The sequence below is a fragment of the Triticum urartu genome, chromosome 1A (assembly GCF_056163025.1).
Source record: "Triticum urartu cultivar PI428250 chromosome 1A, HENAU_Tu73, whole genome shotgun sequence".
In the NCBI taxonomy this organism is placed as follows: Eukaryota; Viridiplantae; Streptophyta; class Magnoliopsida; order Poales; family Poaceae; genus Triticum; species Triticum urartu.
Genome location: NC_141873.1, coordinates 120,363,651 through 120,383,134, shown reverse-complemented (window position 1 = coordinate 120,383,134; position 19,484 = coordinate 120,363,651). Strand labels below are relative to the sequence as shown.

The 19,484-nt window shown below is 47.1% G+C and overlaps 2 protein-coding genes and 1 pseudogene across 2 annotated transcripts; 1 reads left to right on the top strand and 2 right to left on the bottom strand.

Moving 5' to 3' along the window:
- Positions 1–9,617: 9,617 nt before the first annotated feature.
- On the bottom strand, positions 9,618–10,878 carry LOC147990318 (uncharacterized; annotated as a pseudogene).
- Positions 10,879–12,839: 1,961 nt separating this feature from the next.
- Positions 12,840–13,595, bottom strand: LOC147990317 (uncharacterized). The gene has a single exon (XM_087538007.1). The coding sequence runs from the start codon at positions 13,593–13,595 to the stop codon at positions 12,840–12,842; it is 756 nt and encodes a 251-aa protein (XP_087394133.1).
- A 1,661-nt stretch (positions 13,596–15,256) lies between these two features.
- ZIP6 (ZIP metal ion transporter family) lies at positions 15,257–18,302 on the top strand. Its single transcript, XM_048713648.2, has 2 exons — positions 15,257–16,306; positions 17,848–18,302. Exons 1-2 carry the CDS (start codon positions 15,416–15,418, stop codon positions 18,160–18,162), a joined length of 1,206 nt encoding a protein of 401 aa, XP_048569605.1. The 5' UTR covers positions 15,257–15,415; the 3' UTR covers positions 18,163–18,302.
- The last annotated feature ends 1,182 nt before the right edge of the window (positions 18,303–19,484 follow it).

The following is a 19,484-nucleotide window of genomic DNA, read 5'->3' as shown; positions in this document are numbered from 1 at the left end:
ATTGACCACGTTGCGAGATGAAGCCGCTTTCAGAAGGTTGTGGATGCGCGGGGTGGCGCCTGGGCCTTGTCCTAGGGCTTGGCGGCCTCACCCTTGGTTAACTGTAGGCAAAGTAGCACTGTTCGAGGCGTGCTTACGGTTAAACCTGTATAAGTACTCATACTGCTTTCAGCTTTGGTTGTTAAGTGCCCCTGCTGGTTTCAGTTAAGGTTGTTAAGTACTCCTGTTGCTTTTACAGTCTGTCGTGTTTCTTCAGTCCTGTCTTCCTCCAGCCGCCAAAACCAAACCAACGCCGGCGGGGCCGCCTGCTTCCGCCTCCCACAGCTGGCGCAGCGCACGCATCGCCGCCCCACCATCCCCAAAATCGTTAACACCGATGTCCTCCGCGCGCTTTGGTGTGCTCGCCACGGCGCCGCCCTCTCGCGTTGTCGACATGGTCAACAAACAACAGGAATCGGCAGAAATACGTGGAGAGGATGACAGTAGGGGCCCACCACGTCAGCGTATGGAAAAATAAAATGCTTCCTCCTAGTGTTTTCCTGACATCTGGGACCCACGACATTGTGAGCGTATATAGTCAATAGACAAGAGAACAACACAAGATCGACTGACACCTGGGACGTAGCTACTCGAGCAGTATTTTTTTGTTTGGTATTGTTGAGACGGAGTAGGGTTTGAACTGGGCTGTGGTCCGTCTAGCCCAGGCTTATATTTTATGTTCACCATGTGACCAGCCCAACTTTTTTTTTCTTTGTGAAAATGAGCCTAGTTTATTTTTTTCTGAAGAATACTCAATCCAGGCCTACTTATTTTTCTACACCCTGATGGGCTGCAACTCTTTCAAGACGCGTGCAAATCTTGAAACTAATATGAAATGGGTTGTAAATATAAAAACAGATGACAAATTGGCAATTACTTTATAATTTTTGAATTTTTTCACATTTTCAGATTCCTATTTCACTGGGCATTAACCTAATTTAAATATATCTTCAAAGTACTTTAAATATGGCTCGACATTTCAGTATTAAAAATAGTTTGGAACCCACAGAAATATGCGAAATTGGCCCTGGCCAACCAAAAAAACGACTGCAATAAATTGCATAAGAAGTTGCCATGAGCTATATATAAATTATTAAAAAAAGAGGGAGTGGTCTGACTTGTGGGCTTGTTTAGTTGACGCGTATGCAAGATTTTTTTAGTTATTATATACGTCAACAAACGATTCTAGCAGACGTAACCGTTGGATACATCCAACGGCCATCGTGTTTCTTCAATCTCTGATCTTCTTGCTCCAGCCGCCAAAGCAGCGCCGGCGGGACCGCCTACTCCCGCCTACTCCCGCCTCCCGTGGCCGGCAAAAAACGTTCCCCCCGTTGTCAGCTCGGACCCACCGGAAGTGCCTCCTTATTACGCACAAAAAAATGAATACCCCCTGCTACCTGGGACCCACCTTGGTGGGAGGCTGACTTGTGGGCCTACTAAGTTGAATGGGACGGAGGCCTTTGCCAACTTTAGTCAATATATGAACGATTCTAGCTCCAGTGACCGTACGATGTCCATCCAATGGCCGTAGTGCTTCTTCAACCTCTGGTCTTCTTGCTCCAGCCACCCAAAGCAGCGCCGGTCGTGCCGCCTGCTCCTGCCGCCCGTGGCCGGCTGTGATGCCGCGGAGGCCTCACCGCCCCTACTACTCCCACCGCTGTCTAGGCCATCCCTCTACGCACCCACACCCCCTGTTATTCTGCGGCGACGGCAGCCTCACACCGCAGCCGAACGAGTGAACCCTCATACTCCTCTATGCGTGGGCATCCACTATTGCGTCTTTCCCGGCTCCGCGTCGTCCCCTTCCTAGGACTCGCCGTCGTCCACCGCCATGGTGCTCTCGGCGCGGCGTGGTCAACGTGGTCAAGGAATGGCTTCCATCGGACATGGATTTTACGTGGAGAGGCTGACAGCTGGGTCCACGACTGCAGCAAGGAAGTGCCTCCTTATTACGCGCAAAATAATTATTCCTCCATCTGACAGCAGGGACCCATCGGACGGGCCACCGTATTTCACGAAAAAAACGTTTCCCCTGACTGCTAGGACCCACCAACTACATCTTCGCACGCAAGGAAATGCGTCCAAAAAAAACGATTCGCCCCCCTGACTGCTGGGACCCACCTACTACATCTTCGCACGCAAGGAAGTGCGTCCGAAAAAAACAATTCGCCCCCTGACTGCTGGGACCCACCAGCTACATCTTCGCACGCAAGGAGGTGCGTCCGGGCAAAAAAACAAAACGATTCCCCCCTGACTGCTGGGACCCAGCATCTACATCTTCGCATGAAAGGAAGTGCGTCCGGGAAAAAAAGAACGATTCGCCCCCTGACTGCTGGGACCCACCAGCTACATATTCGCAGGCAAGGAAGTGCCTGACAGTCGGGACCCACCTGGTCGAAGCATACGTAGCGTTGTTATTCTGGTCGCGAACGTGTACGGACATATATATTGGTCGATGTAGAGGCGCGCATGTGTCGTAGTATAGGCGCGTACGTGCCGTAGTAGAGGCGCGCACGTAGCATGTACACGTACATACAGCAGCTAGGGTGCAAGAAAGAAAATATGGCCACGTACGTACATACGGGCAGGGTCTCGAACACCTACTCGCGCATACGTACGGCCAGGGCTCGTGTACATGGCTGGGTCGGAACGGAGAAACAGCGTCGTCGTCGTGTTCATGGGGAGGCAACGAAATGCGTCGTGTTCATGGGGAGGCAACGGAATGCTCGTGTTCATAGGGAGGCAACGGAATGCGTCGTGTTCATCGGGAGGCAACGAAACGCGTGGGAGCCAACCGGCTGGGTCGGAACGGAATGCGTGGTCGTGTTCATCGGGAGGGCTTGGACGAAACAGGCGATGGAAACGAGGCCTGGCGTACCGCAAAATGGAGGAAACGGCCTTGTGTTCGACCGGCCACGTTCGAAATGGGATCCTGTTCATCGGGAGGGGTCTGGCGTACCGCAAAACGGAGGAAACGGACCTCCTACGGTCGAAACGGGGGTCCTATTGATCGGGAGGGGTGTGGAGTACCACAAAACAGAGGAAACAGACCTCCTACAGTCGAAACGGGGGTCCTGTTGATCGGGAGGGGTGTGGTGTACCGCCAAACGGACGAAACGGACCTCCTACGGTCGAAACGGGGGTCCTGTTCATCGGGAGGGGTGTGGCGTACTGCAAAACGGGACTCCACGAGATACTGTTCATCTCCACCGTCGACCTCCTCCAGCCTCCACGGGCTACCGTCGACCTCCTCCAGCCTCCACGGGCTCCTGTTCATCCAGCCTCCATCGCGCACTACTCCACTGGCTACTGTTCAACCACCCCTCCACGAGCACCCCTCCACCGTCTACTGTTCATCCAGCCCTCCACCACACCATGGGGTCCTGTTCATCCAAAGGCAACGCCACCGCTCACTGTTCATCCAACCCCCCCCCCCCCCGCAACGCTCACTGTTCATCCCAAAGGCAGCATCGATCGGCTTCAGTTAGCAGCAGTAGCGAAGGATCGCTCGATCGGGTTCAGTTAACATCCATCGATCGATCACTCGGGTTCAGTAACGCGTAGCTTGCAGTGCAATCGCTCGGGTTCAGTTAGAGCCCAACACCTCGCTCGGGTTCAGTTAGAGCCAATGCCTCGCGCACACGCGCGTACGTGTACGAGAGAAACGTGCATCGCTCGGCCCCCGACCTCCCACCGTAACCGGGAACTCCCCGAAATTTTCCTCCCCCTCGCTTCTACCATGGTTTTCTCCGTCATGTACGGCCCAAAGAATGTTATGCAGCTGCGTCTCCGGCCCGCCCATGACGAAAAGCCCATTTTCTATCATGATTTTTTGTCATAGAAGTAGGAGCCCACCACATCTATGATGATACCGGGTTTTGTCACAATTATCGCCATAGAAGTGTCATATGTATGACAGAAAAAAAATTGTTCGGCCCAAAATGTCACGGATGTGTCTTTTTTTGTAGTGCATTGTCACCACAGATAAGCACATGCAAGACATACATCAAGTGTTCTCAAATCCTTAAAGACTCAATCCGATAAGATAACTTCAAAGGGAAAACTCAATCCATTACAAGAGAGTAGAGGGGGAGAAACATCATATGATCCAACTATAATAGCAAAGCTCGCGATACATCAAGATCGTGATGAATTAAGAACACGAGAGAGAGAGATCAAACACATAGCTACTGGTACATACCCTCAGCCCCAAGGGTGAACTACTCCCTCCTCGTCATGGAGAGCGTCGGGATGATGAAGATGGCCACCGGAGAGGGATTACCCCCTCCGACAGGGTGACGGAATGGGTTTAGATTGGTTTTTGGTGGCTACAGAGGCTTGCGGCAGCGGAACTCCCGATCTAGGTTTCTTTCTGGAAGTTCGGGTATATATAAGAGGTGTTGGAGTCAGGAACAAGTCGGGGGGGTCCCCGAGGCGGCCACGAGGTAGGGGGCGCCCCCCACCCTCATGGGTGCCTCGGGACTCTTCTGGCCCATCTTCGATACTTCGTGGGCTTCTTCTGGTCCAAAAATATTCTCCGTGAAATTTCAGGTCAATTGGACTCCGTTTGGTTTTCTTTTTCTGCGATACTCAAAAACAAGGAAAAACAGAAACTGGCACTAGGCTCTAGGTTAATAGGTTAGTCCCAAAAAACATATAAAATAGCATATAAATGCATATAAAACATCCTAGATGGATAATATAATAGCATGGAACAATCAAGAATTATAGATACGTTGGAGACGTATCAAGCATCCCCAAGCTTAATTCCTGCTCGTCCTCGAGTAGGTAAATGATAGAAACATATTTTTTTATGTGGAATGCTACCTAGAATAATTATCAATGTAATTTTCTTTATTGTGGCATGAATATTCAGATCTGAAAGATTCAAGACAAAATTTTAACATTGACATAAAAATAATAATACTTCAAGCATACTAACCAAGCAATTATGTCTTCTCAAAATAACATGGCCAAAGAAAGATATCCCTACAAAATCATATAGTCTGGCTATGCTCTATCTTCATCACACAAAATATTTAAATCATGCACAACCCCGATGACAAACCAAGCAATTGTTTCATACTTTTGATGTTCTCAAACTTTTTTCAATCTTCATGCAATACATGAGCGTGAGCCATGGACATAGCACTATAGGTGGAATAGAATGGTGGTTATGGAGAAGAAAAAATGGAGAAGACAGACTCACATCAACTAGGCATATCAATGAGCTATGGAGATACCCATCAATAGATATCAATGTGAGTGAGTAGGAATTGCCATGCAACAGATGCACTAGAGCTATAAGTGTATGAAATCTCAAAAAGAAATTAAGTGGGTGTGCATCCAACTCGCTTGCTCACGAAGACCTAGGGCATTTTGAGGAAGCCCATCATTGGAATATACAAGAAAAGTTCTATAATGAAAGATTCCCACTAGTATATGAAAGTGACAACACAGGAGACTCTCTATCATGAAGATCATGGTGCTACTTTGAAGCACAAGTGTGGTAAAAGGATAGTAGCATTGCCCCTTCTCTCTTTTTCTCTCATTTTTTTGGGCCTTCTCTTTTTTATGGCCTCTTTTTTCTCTTTTTTTTATTTTTCGTCCGGAGTCTCATCCCGACTTGTGGGGTGATACGTCTCCAACGTATCTACTTTTCCAAACACTTTTGCCCTTGTTTTGGACTCTAACTTGCATGATTTGAATAGAACTAACCCGGACCGACGCTGTTTTCAGCAGAATTGCCATGGTGTTATTTTTGTGCAGAAATAAAAGTTATCGGAATGACCTGAAAATCAACGGAGAATATTTTTGGAATATATAAAAGATACTGGCGAAAGAATCAAGGCCAGGGGGCCCACACCCTGTCCACGAGGGTGGGGGCGCGCCTACCCCCTGGGCGCGCCCCCTGCCTCGCCCTGGTGCTCCACCAACCTCAACTCCAACTCTATATATTCATGTTCGGGGAGAAAAAAATCAAAGAGAAGGAATCATCGCATTTTACGATACAGAGCTGCCGTCAAGCCCTAATCTCTCTCGGGAGGGCTGATCTAGAGTCCGTTTGGGGCTCCGGAGAGGGGAATCCGTCGCCATCGTCATCATCAACCTTCCTCCGTCACCAATTTTATGATGCTCACCGCCGTGCATGAGTAATTCCATCGTAGGCTTGCTGGATGGTGATGGGTTGGATGAGATTTATCATGTAATCGAGTTAGTTTTTGTTAGGGTTTGATCCCTAGTATCCATTATGTTCTGAGATTGATGTTGCTATGACTTTGCTATGCTTAATGCTTGTCAGTAGGGCCCGAGTGCCATGATTTCAGATCTGAACCTATTATGTTTTCATGAATATATGTGAGTTCTTGATCCTATCTTGCAAGTCTATAGTCACCTATTATGTGTTATGATCCGTTAACCCTGAAGTGACAATAATCGGGATACTTACCGGTGATGACCGTAGTTTGAGGAGTTCATGTATTCACTAAGTGTTAATGCTTTGGTCCGGTACTCTATTAAAAGGAGGCCTTAATATCCCTTAGTTTCCAATAGGACCCCGCTGCCATGGGAGGGTAGGACAAAAGATGTCATGCAAGTTCTTTTCCATAAGCACATATGACTATATTCGGAATACATGCCTACATTACATTGATGAACTGGAGCTAGTTCTGTGTCACCCTATGTTATAACTATTGCATGAGGAATCGCATCAGACATAATTATCCATCACTGATCCATTGCCTACGAGCTTTTCACATATTGATCTCTGCTTAGTTACTTTTCCATTGCCACTATTACAATCACTACAAAACTGCTACTGTTACTTTTGTTACCGTTACCGCTACTATCATATTACTTTGCTACTAAATACTTTGCTGCAGATATTAAGTCTTTTAGGTGCGGTTGAATTGACAACTCAACTGTTAATACTTGAGAATATTCTTTGGCTCCCCTTGTGTCGAATCAATAAATTTGGGTTGAATACTCTACCCTCGAAAACTGTTGCGGTCCCATATACTTGTGGGTTATCAAGACTACTTTCTGGCGCCGTTGCCGGGGAGCATAGCTCTATTCTTTGAGTCACTTGGGATTTATATCTGTTGATCATTATGAAGAACTTGAAAGATAAAAGAACCAAGATTTTTCCCTCAACTACGAGGGGAGGTAAGGAACTGCCATCTAGCTCTGCACTTGATTCACCTTCTATTTTGAGTAAACTTGCGACACCTACTCCTGCTATTCATTCTAATATGTCGCATGTTATTGATGATGCCACTTCTGCTTTGCATGATACTTATGATGAAACTACTTCTATGCTTGATAATACTGTGCCATTAGGTGAATTTCTTGATGAACAACTTGCTAGGGTTAGAGAGAATGAAATTATTGAAACTGATAATATTGATGAAAGTGGTGATGAAGATTCTCCCCCTAGATATGAATTTCCTGTTGTGCCTGAGGGTTATGTTATGGATGAAGAAACTGCTAGAGACTTCTTAACTTGTCCATCTTACTACTGAACTGGTTCACCGAAATGAGTTTCATATACTACATGCTAAACCCATTATGTGTCTGCTTGTTTCTTCTTTTAGAATGCTGACAGAATATTGGGGAGAGTACCTTATTAAGCAGTGGTAAAAGGAAGTAATGCAGATAAGGTTCATGATAGTGAGACATCCTTGTTGGTCTCCAACAAAGCTGATAAAATAGCGAAGGAAAACTATCTTGAAGACAGTGAGACAACCCCAAAGTCCTGTTTGGGTGTGGTGTTCGAGTTACTGGCCACTACCACTGGCACAAGCTCTTCGAACTCACTATCTGAATCAGTTCGGTTTCTTGAGTCTCAACTACAAGCTAAAAGACATCGATCAGCTGTGCTACGACAAGAAGCCGAAGGACTGTAGAAGTCCCTGGAGAATTCAGATACATACTTTCTGGTGCAATAACAAGCGTTGGAGGATTTTAGCACCAAACAGGAGAAAGCTAATAAGCTTTCTAAGCTTATTTCCAGCATGGTGGATACCCATGATAACATTTCTTGAGCTCTTCTGAAGTTGTTTCAGTTATGGATTTGTTTTGCTGACGCGTTTATTTTTAACTTGTGGCCAATTTAGATGGCCAGTGTATGTAATATGCTGTTTTGTTCCCTATATTTGCACTGGTGGCAAACTTTGATGCCCAGGGGATGTAATGTGTGTAATAGCCATAATAGCTTAGAGTTAGTTGCTTGCTTATTTATTTGTTTCCTTGTTGTCTTGTTTAGTTGTTTAGTTGTAGTCACTACAGTTCTTTTTTGCGTTTTCCTAGTGGCCACAATAACCTATTTTTTATAACTAGGCCACAATAACCATGGGCAACATATGGACCATTGTAACCATGGTCCTGCTACCTGCTGTAATGACCATGGGCCTCCTACGGGCCATGGGATCCATGGGCCTTCTACTGGCCATGTAATCAATGGGCCTTCTATGGGTCGTATGATCGATTGGCCTAACATGGGTTGTACTAAAATGGGTTGTAAACGGGCTAGAGTGGAAATTGTATGTTTATGCCCAACCATAACAGGCCATTAGTAGGCCGAAATGTATAACAGGCTTAATTCTATCGACATGCATCACGGGTCGTTAATGGGACGTATTTGATAACGCTATGAAAACAGCCCAACGAGTTAACAGGCCACAAACGGGCCCACTGTAACTACGGGCTGAATTTGGCCCACAAGCGGAACAAGCCAGTAACGGACTGTAAGTAACTGAATGCTGGAAATGAGCCCAAGAATAAATGGGCCCTTAGAAGGCCAAAAGTTAACACGGGGTGGAAACGGCCCAACGGAATAATGGGTTGTTGATGGGTATAAAGCGATACACTGTTCATTATGGGCCAGTTTCACCACGGGCCTTTAATGGGCCCAGAGTTACAAAGGGCCTCGTATGGGCCGAAAGATGTCATGGGCCATACATGGCCAGAAGTTACAACTGGCTGGAATCATATTGGACGGCCCACATGACGCTATTGGGCCTAATTCGGATAGGCCATAACGGGTCGTGAGTTAGCGGGCTGTAAATGGGCTATATGTGAACATGCCGTTAACAGGCTTTCCGTGGGCCGACCTGCTACCTTTTACCAAGTCAAACGGGCCAGCCTTTTCACCTGAATGGGCCTCTGTTGGGCTATGCCATGTGTCGGCATATCATAGGCGCCTCCCGTCCAATGAGTGGATGACATTTGTCCCAACGCTGAGCTGACACGTGGTTCCTCTGGCCATTGAGAATTTTACACATGGAAAATCCCCATTGGTTCAGACTATTAACGGGTTATCGGATCCAAACCGAAACCCGATAGCTTAACGGCGACCCGTTAGGGTGGATGCCACGTGTCGGTTACCCTTGACAAAAGCACTTCCATGATGCGCCATTTATTGTCATGGAAGTGGACACTTCCGTGATGATAATTTTGGTATTGTCATGGAACACTTCTACGACAGCACAGGTATGACTATCTTGATTCTGTCATAAAATCGTCATGGGTGTACATGCATGACAGAAAACGTGACCTACTATGACAAACACATATCATCACGGAAGTGGTTTTTTGTAGTGATTGGCATCGGTGTTAGTCCACCAATCGGAAGAATGACATACTGAAAGAATGGTAGGAAATTTACCATACCCGACATCTTTCATCTCAACATTGCCAATAACAACATTAGCGGTCTTGCCATTGTTCTCATTTCGACGCATGTCCCAGCGGTCCTTCCAGGATGAAGCCCAATGTTCTTCACTGCCACATACATGGCACTTTCCTTTCTTCTTATAAGTCTCCTTTTTCTTCTTGAAGTTGACAGGTTGTGGGGCATTGTACTTGCCATCAAATTTTCCTTTGCCCGCATAATTGTTTTTGTTCTTGGGTTTGTGGGTTTGGAAATTTCTCTTTTGTACCAAATTGGCACTAGGATTCCCTCATGGAAACGAGCATGTGTGTCTTTTGCCCTCGCCTCCTCTTCTACATCAAGAGTGCCAATTAGATTGACAACAGTAAAGTCTTGCCTCTTATGCTTCAGAGAGGTAACAAAATTCCTCCATGAAGGAGGAAGCTTGGCAATGATGCCTTCGGCAATGAATTTGTCCGGTAACACACAATTAAGATGCTCAAGTTCTTTTGTGAGCGACTGAATCTCATGAGCCTACTCTACAATGGAGCGGTCATCAGTCATTTTGTAGTCATGATATTGCTCCATGACATACAACTCACTTCATGCGTCTGAGACTCCAAATTTGGCCTCAAGTGCATCCCACATATCCTTACCGACCATGATGGTCATGAAGGGGTCGGCAATCTTGTCGCCAAGAACACTTAGAACAGCACCTCAGAAGAGGGTGTCCATAGCCTAGAAAGCTTGCTCCTACTCATCAGTTATCTCTCCATCTGGCTTTCCCTTAGAGGCGTGAAAACAGTTCATGGTGGTAAGCCAAAGAGCTGCCCTCGCACGCCACCTCTTATAGTTCGCACCATCGAACACATAAGGCTTAAGAGTAGCGGCAGATGCAATTGGAGAAAATTGCCTACACACATCAGGTTTTTGGATTGTCGAATAATTAGGTATTTTCTGGTTTAGTTTAATCCAGCAAATAGCGGATAAAACATGAATAGTAATATAGTGGTGAAACTAGAAACTAGCAACAATTCGTTGAGACTAGTCATGCAATCAAAATCATAAGCAAAATGCATCATATCCATGTCAATCTCTACTAGCAATAAACCAAATGCTAGCCCTAACAGTGAGGATAAGATGGCATACGACATAGTAGCAGAAAGTGTAGATGTCCCGATCATCATGTCGCTGAGGAGGTCATTGACGTTGGTGTAGAAGTCGTCGTTGGGAAACTCGTCGTCGGTGATGTCGCCGTTCGCGACCACGATGAACAAGAATCCAGCAGTCACGCAAGGACGCTCCCCAAAAACCAGATCACCCCTCTCCCGTACCGGATCACAAGAGGCGGAGTTTCGGAGGCCTGCTGTCTCACTCTCCGGTGCACGCCGGGAAGCGAGATGGGAGTGCAATGCTCTGGAACAATGCGAGGAGTTGTTTCTCGTCGGGAAGAGGAGCGACCTCTTATAGGAGTTTTTTTGATAAAGGGTAGAATTATTGACTCAAAATGAAGCATCAAGAGGATATAAACACAATGAGCGCACACCCGACCTCTGCATAGTTAGGATGCACACAACCAACATGAACACACGCACACAAAAACATGCTAGCAAATAGCAAAATCATATAAGATCAAAGGTATGCTTAAGCGAGAGAAAAAAATAAAGCGATCATGGCAGCAAACATCAAACTACAACATTAGCCGTATTCGCACCAACCATCTTATGACACCACACGGACGACGTGGTTCTTCAACAGCAACGCCTTCAGGAAGGAAATGACGCTCAAGCGCCGTCGTCACCGAATCCAACCACCCAAGATTAGAATCTAGGTTTTCACCCTGAAGAACCCGTCTGAGTATATCCGAACAATGCCTTCAACGAGGTAACGACATAAAAACATCGCCATTGCAAGGTATAATCAACTCGGGTCAGACCTAGGCTTTCACCCCGGAGCTCTAGACCGGGTGCTCAAGTAGCATCACCATGTACGTCCCATGTGTTGTCGCAGCGACATGTGATATGCGATCGTTGTTGTTGCACAACTATCCCTCTTATAGGAGTAACTAGATGAAACTGAAATGGACGCAGTAATTCTCATTAAGGAGAGGAGAAACAAACGCACTAAAAATCCTATTAAGTGGCCAGTTTCGTCTCCCATTAGTAGGCAAATCGTTTCAAGTTCTTGCATGACAAAATATGCTAGCAAGCACGGTATGATAAAACCAATGTACTTAATGAAGAAATGAAACCGAAACCAAAATATTGATGCCATCAATAAGGAGATGAATGTCATCATTCACCACCATTCGGTTTCATTTTCCACTAGCGCAAAAAATTTAGCTTCTTTGTTATCATGCATGAACGTGCCACATTGGCCTATGGGATTTTCCTAGAAATTATTCGATATAACAGCTGATCTAAATCCCAATAATTCTAACAATAGAAAGATGACAATTGTTCTTTTGCATCACCAGTTAATATCTTTAACCGACAATTGCATATCATTTCCTTGTTTGAGTTCCTTAAATCTTATCCTCTGGCATATGGTTGATTTCGTGCAATTGCCCATGTGGCGTAGATTTGGTATCTGGTATTTGCCTGACACCGAGTGGACGGAGTTGCACCTGCCACACCAAGTGACCAGTTTTGTAAGCTATCAAAATAAAAAGGTTGCATGTGCCAGAGTATAGCGCCCTATACTAGTACCTCGCGCTAGACTATAGCGCCCTATACCAGCAGAAGGTGCAGATGTACTACCTTTGGGTTAGGCCAACTTCATCGCGCGACCCCAAACGGACGTATGTTTTGTTCGGATTCTGTCCGTTTGGGTAGAGCAATGGGGTCGTGTTCGGGCGTGTCCTGCGATGTGGTGGCCATGCACCCAGCGCGCGGCCCCATCCCTTGCCCCATCCTGTCCGTCAGGGCCAAAATGCCCATATTTTCATCAAAACTAGTTTTACAACCCAAATTTTTGTCTGAAAATTAAAATAGTTTTACAACCCAATTGAAATTGTCTTTAATAAATTAGTTTTACAACCAAATCAAAATTGTCTTGATTGAACATAAAATGGACCAATAGATCTATGATTGCCAATGTGATCCCACACGTGCTCAACCAAGTCATTTTGAACATTCAAATGAATGTGTCAATCACGCATCTCACGGTGGAATTGGGCAAACTGTTCAAATGTGGCCGGGTCTTGGTGCAGGGGCTCAATATTTTCACCTTGATAATCAAATCCTTGGTCGAAGATACTCTCATCACGCTCGTCCTCGACGATCATGTTGTGCATGATCACACAAGCAGTCATCACCTCCCAAAGCTTCCTTTCATCCCATGACAGTGTAGGGTTTCGAACACCCCACCGGGATTGAAGCACACCAAAAGCACGTTCTAGATCCTTTCTAACACTCTCTTGCATTTGGGCAAATCTCTTTCTCTTCTCACCTTGGGGTTTCGAGATTGTCTTCACAAAAATTGACCACTGAGGATATATACCATCTGCTAGATAGTATCCCTTGTTGTACTGGTGGCCGTTGATCTCAAAGTTGACAGGTGGGGAGTGGCCTTCTGCAAGCCTCGCGAAGACTGGAGAACGCTGCAGCACGTTGATATCATTGTGAGAAGCTGCCATGACGAAGAAAGAATGGCATGTCCAAAGATCATGTGATGCCACCGCTTCTAATATGATAGTGCACCCGTTGACATGCCCCTTGTACTGGCCCTGCCAAGCAAATGGACAATTCTTCCACTCCCAGTGCATACAATCTATGATGCCAAGCATTCCTGGAAAGCCTCTAGCCGCGTTGGTCGCCAACAATCTCTCTGTATCAGCGGCAGTTGGCTGCCTCAAGTACTCTAGGCCAAACACCTTGATCACAGCCTGGCAAAACTTGTACATTGACATCAGACATGTTGTCTCACTCATACGCACATACTCATCCACCAGATCTCCTGGAATTCCATATGCAAGCATGCGGATGGCCGCGGTGCATTTCTGGTAAGAGGAGAATCCAAGCTTGCCAAGGCATCCGTCTTGCACTCGAAGTATGGGCCATGAGCAACCACTCCCTCTCGGATATGATTGAACACATGTCTTGCCATTCGAAAACGGCGACGGAATTTATACGGCTTGAAGAGCGAGGTGTTGGCAAAGTAATCGGCATAAAAGCAGGGCGTGGCATCTCTCCCTGTTGCGGTTCAGGTTGGGAGCACGGCCAGGGACTGACCCCCTGTACCGAGGAAGCTGCCGTTGAATGTGGTCGTGAACGACCAGTGCAACCACCACAAGATCTTCATCATCCGACGACGAATCATCCGATCAACAAAGAAAGTGATGGAAGAAAAACTCGTCTCCGCTGTCCATACCTTTGTGGGCAACATGCCGAACACCTTGCGGTCGTGGTGGCGAAGAGGCCGTGATGATCACCTGGACGTAGCAGGGGTGGTTGCCGGCCGGCTACTGGCCGCTTTGGAGCTCTCGTCGGAAGCTGCCGAGGCCGCCGTGGTACGTCGCCAGCGGTCGTGTCCCCTCTGCGACCGGCAAAGAAGGCGACGGCCAAACCTCGGATCGACGACCAAAACTACGGCCAAAGCGCGGGCGTGGTGGCGGCCATGTCGAGACATGGTTTGGTAGGGACGGCCGGGAGCTGCGCGGTGAGGAGGCAGCGACGCCGGCGGTGGGGCGGGGCGGGAGAGAGAGGGTGCAAGCGTTGGGAGCGGATGGACTGTTAGTGTCCCCGACAGGCGGGCCACGGGGGGGACAAGGGCGTGCGTCCAGGCCGTCCGCGCGCGTCCGTTTCACCCCAAACCGAGCGCAAGTTTGGGCCGAGGATGAGTCGAAAACGGACGGAATCCGGACATTTGTCCGTTTGAGGCCGCGCGCTGGGCCGCGCTATTCGTCCGTTTTACCCCAAACGAACGCGCGCGGACAGGATGGGGTCGCGCGGTGGAGTTGGCCTTAGCTATAGCTAGTGCGTGGTGCAGCACCCATACATTCTCCCTATCACAACTCAAGAGGAGGCCCGCATCGCCCACGCAAATGCCGGCAATGCTACACGTACAAACAGTTTACAGGCTTTTACAGGATGGTTAGTTTTCATTGACAACAGATGAGCGGGACGGTCCATCCCCTGAAAATCAGGAAGGGAGGAGAGATTTGTGATTGATTGTTAAATGAAAAGAGTCTGTAAAAGCCTGTAAATCTTTGTATGTCTAGCATTTTTACGCAAATGCCTGATTGTTCCGAGCAAACGCCGTTCTTGGTGCAATCTGCAATTTAGTGCAAAAGAACTTTTTACTACTCATGTGCAAAGTATTAGGTGCTGTTCCGTCAAAAAAGAAAAAGTAGTATTAGGTGCTGTATGTGCAAAGATTGCCGGTCTTCAGCGAGAAAGACGGTGCAAACTGCTGCCTTCCTCACCAGCTGGGCCTTGGTAGATCTAGCAGTGAGCAACGACAACACATGAGTAGGCCCACTGAGACCAGTCAGCGTCTACTGAACCGTTCTTCTTCTATCGTAAGTTTCCACAAAACCCCGTCGCGCACGGCCTCCCCGCGGGCCCACCTCGCGTCGAAACCTCCCTCGTTTCTCTTAACCACTCATCAAGTCTCATAAGTCCTCCCTTCCGTCTCCTGCCGCTCGCCGACCCTGTCGCCGTCGCCGTCGCCCTCGCTGGCGTGCGCGGGCGCGATATTTCGCCGAGCACCTCGCGCGCCGCCATGTCCGGCAGGGGGTGCCTCCCGGCGGGCGAGCTCGCCGCGCTGTCCAGGGTCTGCCGCGACGGGGCCGCGGCGGCGCGGCTCAAGACGGGCTCCCTGCTCGCCATCCTCATCGCCAGCGCCGTCGGCGTCTGCCTCCCCGTCGCCCTCACCAGGGCCTTCCGCGGCCGGGACGGGTACGCGCGGGGCCTGCTCCTCGTCAAGTGCTACGCGGCCGGGGTCATACTCTCCACCTCCCTCGTCCACGTCCTCCCGGACGCCTACGCGGCGCTCGCCGACTGCGCCGTCGCGTCGCGCCGGCCCTGGAGGGACTTCCCCTTCGCGGGGCTCCTCTGCCTCGTCGGCGCGCTGCTCGCGCTCCTCGTCGACCTCTCCGCCTCCTCGCACCTCGAAGCCCACGGCCACCAGCAGCCGCAGCAGCAGGAGGACCAGCCCTACGCCCCAATCCCCACCACCAAGAAGGCCCCCGCCTTCGAGCTCACCGGCGAAATGAGCCCCAGGAAACGCGCTTTCTTGGACGAGAGTGTCCGCGACGACCCGGCGCCGCGCGCCGACAAGAATGGCGGCGACCCGGACCGGGACGACGTGGCGCTCTTCGGGCCAAAGAAAGGCGCCCGGCTGCCTCGCAGCGATGAACCCGTGGTCCCTATTGTCGGGTGCCATGGCGCTGGGCATGAGGTGGTGGAGGTCGGGGAGGGGGAGGAGGAGGAGGCGAGGAAGAAGCAGAAGATGGTGTCCAAGGTGCTTGAGATTGGGATAGTGTTCCACTCGGTCATCATCGGGGTCACCTTGGGGATGTCGCAGGACGTCTGCGCCATCCGCCCGCTCGTCGTCGCGCTATCCTTCCACCAGGTCTTCGAGGGGATGGGCCTCGGCGGCTGCATCGCACAGGTCAGAGTCCAACATATGCCGCTCAATTTGGTGTGATGTTTCTGTGCAATTGGAGAATTCATCACTGAATTGTTATGTTATTAAGAGAATTCATCATTGAAAAATTAGTCTAGTACTCCCTCTGTTCACTATTATAAGATGTTCTAAGCTTTTTTCTGATTCGGATGTATATATACGCATTTTAGTGTGTTTGTTCACTTGTTTCAGTCCGTATGTAGTCCATATTTGAAATATCTAAAACATCTTGTATATTTGTGAACGGAGGGAGTACAATTTTGTTCATATTCTGACTTTCAGTGTGAGTGTTGTGTGGCATATTTGCAATGGTATGAATTACGAAGTCGGCAGCTTATTTAAAAAATTTCATGTCAGTGGTGTCTTTCCTGTTGACTGATTTTCTTAAGAAAGACGAGCCTATCATGGACCTGTGGTCATACTTTATAGATTGAGTATAATAATACGTGATTAGCTACCTATGTTGATGTCTAATACAGTATTAAGCTAATGCTTTGCACATACGAACGACAAGGATTTGTTCCCTTGTATGTTGATTTAGATGTTTGTTTCTCTGTCTTTGAGTAATCCTGTCATGCCATTGTTTTAGTTCAGAGTTGGCATGTTTGCCATATACTGTACCACTTTGTCAGCCAAGAAATACTTATAGTTGAATATGATTTGTTGAGCTCCTTGTGTTACCCTGAACCCTCCGGGTAACTTTGGAGGTGATTATCGGTGGAAGGATCCCTGCTGTACAGCGAGCCCTTTTTTCTCACAGTTGCATTTACTTTAGCAGCCAAAGTTTTGAGGCCTCAACTTTCTGTATGATATATACTCATGGAGGCCTAACTGTTTTGGTAGACAATTTTTTCCCTTTCAATTCTGTTCGTCCATGTCCGCGTCCATTTTGTTTTTCCAAATTGGCACTAGATGAGGCTGATGTGTTATGCACAGAGGAGAAGGGGCAGAGGAATAGCACTTGGTAAGTCTTCAAAGTCCTTTTTAATTTGGTGGTATTGCGCTGGAGAGCAATATCCACAAAGCACTTTGACATTGGTAGGATGACTGATCAATTGAAACTGAAATCTCCAGTTTTAGCAAAGGCACTAGTGCAATTCCTATCCTTTTTTCGGAGTCATTGCCATAATGTACTCCCTCCGTTCCGAATTACTTGTCTTGGATTTGTCTAGATACAGATGTATCTAGACTCATTTTAGTGCTAGATACCTCCGTATCTAGACAAATCTAAGACAAGTAATTCCGAACGGAGGGAGTATCAAACAGAGCCACCTGCAACACTCATTTTGTATGTATGTGTGTTAAATAGTCATAACTTTAGATGGTACGACCCCCGTGGAGCAATTTCCAGCTGTATACCTTACCACTTTCTGTATATGTGTATTCGTTTATAGTCATCCATACTTGCCATATGATGATTTGCTTTAGAAGTTCTCCTCTGAAATTGTAGCACCACATAAACACCAGTTAGAAGGGTTTTGTGAAGTTCATTGATGACTGAACGCATACTTGTCTATTTCTCACAGGCTGGTTTCGGAATGGCAACAGTGGGTTACATGTGCATAATGTTCTCAGTGACAACACCATTGGGAATACTTCTTGGGATGGCAGTCTTCCATATGACTGGTTATGACGATAGCAGTCCAAACGCCCTAATAATTGAAGGCCTTCTTGGTTCACTCTCTGCCGGAATCCTTGTCTACATGGCGCTCGTCGACCTTATTTCTCTTGATTTCTTCCACAACAAGATGATGTCATCATCTCTGAAACTGAAGAAGGCCTCTTATATTGCATTGGTGCTTGGATCTGCTTCTATGTCGATATTAGCTCTCTGGGCATAGGCCATAGTGAAATGTATAGAGGGATCATTCTCAGGTTCCACATCTTGCAGTGCATATCTATGGACTCATACTTCCCTATGTATATCTGAAATGACACGTTATGGGGAACTGGAAATGGAAATCGACCAATGCTTCTGTTACTTTGCAGCTTATAACTTATGCCTGTTATACACTAATGTGTATAACCAACACCCTGATTTACCTTTCAGTTGATACCGTGCACTGTAATAGACTGGACTTTTCTTAAAGATGAAACCGGCTACGCTGTTTATATTTTTGCCAAATTTGGAATTCATGTTCAGAAGGAAGGTGCATCCTTGTGTGTAGAGTTAGTAAGTTCTTTGTATAGCTGCAATTTGCAAATTCTGCCTTACTTAATTAAGAATGTTCATCATCAAGTTTCTGCCCAAGAATTGCTCTCTGGGCTAAAGGCTGACATTTTACCACCAGTAAGTATGCCCGCCATGATTTATTTATTTTGAACTATCCCACTATTGCTCATTTTGTTCTGCATTTAGTTTTTAGAGAAAAATACTAATAATTATCCTAGCATTATATTATCATCTACAGGCAAGGTGATAATTTACCATTACATGTGGTAGTGGTTCCGGACAAGGCGGTGGATGCTTGCTTTAACTTGGCAAGTATGCTGCCCTTCATACTTTACAATTATATATCTCTGTGTATTTCATGTACAACACCATTAGATCTTGGAGCCATTGATTTTAGTTTATCAAACCTGTCTGAATTCACATTCCTGATAAATTGTTTAACCTAGGTCAATTGCTTGCAAATCTGAAAGCTCCTCTCAATTTCTGCTGCCCTTTGAGATCAATTACCGAGTCATGTCAGTTCTTAAATCGCAATGCAAGAATTCTAAGCTGTTGGAAGTTTTCCAAGCCACGGTGAGAAATGGTCATTAAATTGATTGCTAATGCTCCTTAGATTAAGAACCTAGAAATTTCCTTTCATAACCTTACCAAAATGGCGTCCAAACCAAAGTATTCAGAATTTCAGATACATAAATGGAGATGTGGTTTTTGAGGTGCACGATGCCTATGGCAGTCTGATTGATGAAGTTGCCCCTGGAGAGGTTAAGATTGGTGAGGCTGAGAGGGCTTCAGGCATCGGACAAGGTAAGTAAAGGTTAGGCCATAATGCTAACATCAAGAGAAAATGCCCCTGGAGAGTTTTGAACTAAGGCTAAAACTGCGACACTTATTTTGGACTAGTGGTTAGCGACACCACCCCTGTGACGCCGCTCAAGAGAGAGTTGTGCACACGTTTTCATTTTAAAAAATACATGGAGTCCTCGCCCCATC

Coding starts and splice junctions, on each gene's coding strand:
- ZIP6 (XM_048713648.2), top strand. CDS start 15,416: ATGTCCGGCAGGGGGTGCCTCCCGGCGGGCGAGCTCGCCGCGCTGTCC. Junction 16,307..17,847: donor TCGGCGGCTGCATCGCACAG/GTCAGAGTCCAA, acceptor TATTTCTCACAG/GCTGGTTTCGGAATGGCAAC.
- LOC147990317 (XM_087538007.1), bottom strand. CDS start 13,595: ATGTACAAGTTTTGCCAGGCTGTGATCAAGGTGTTTGGCCTAGAGTAC.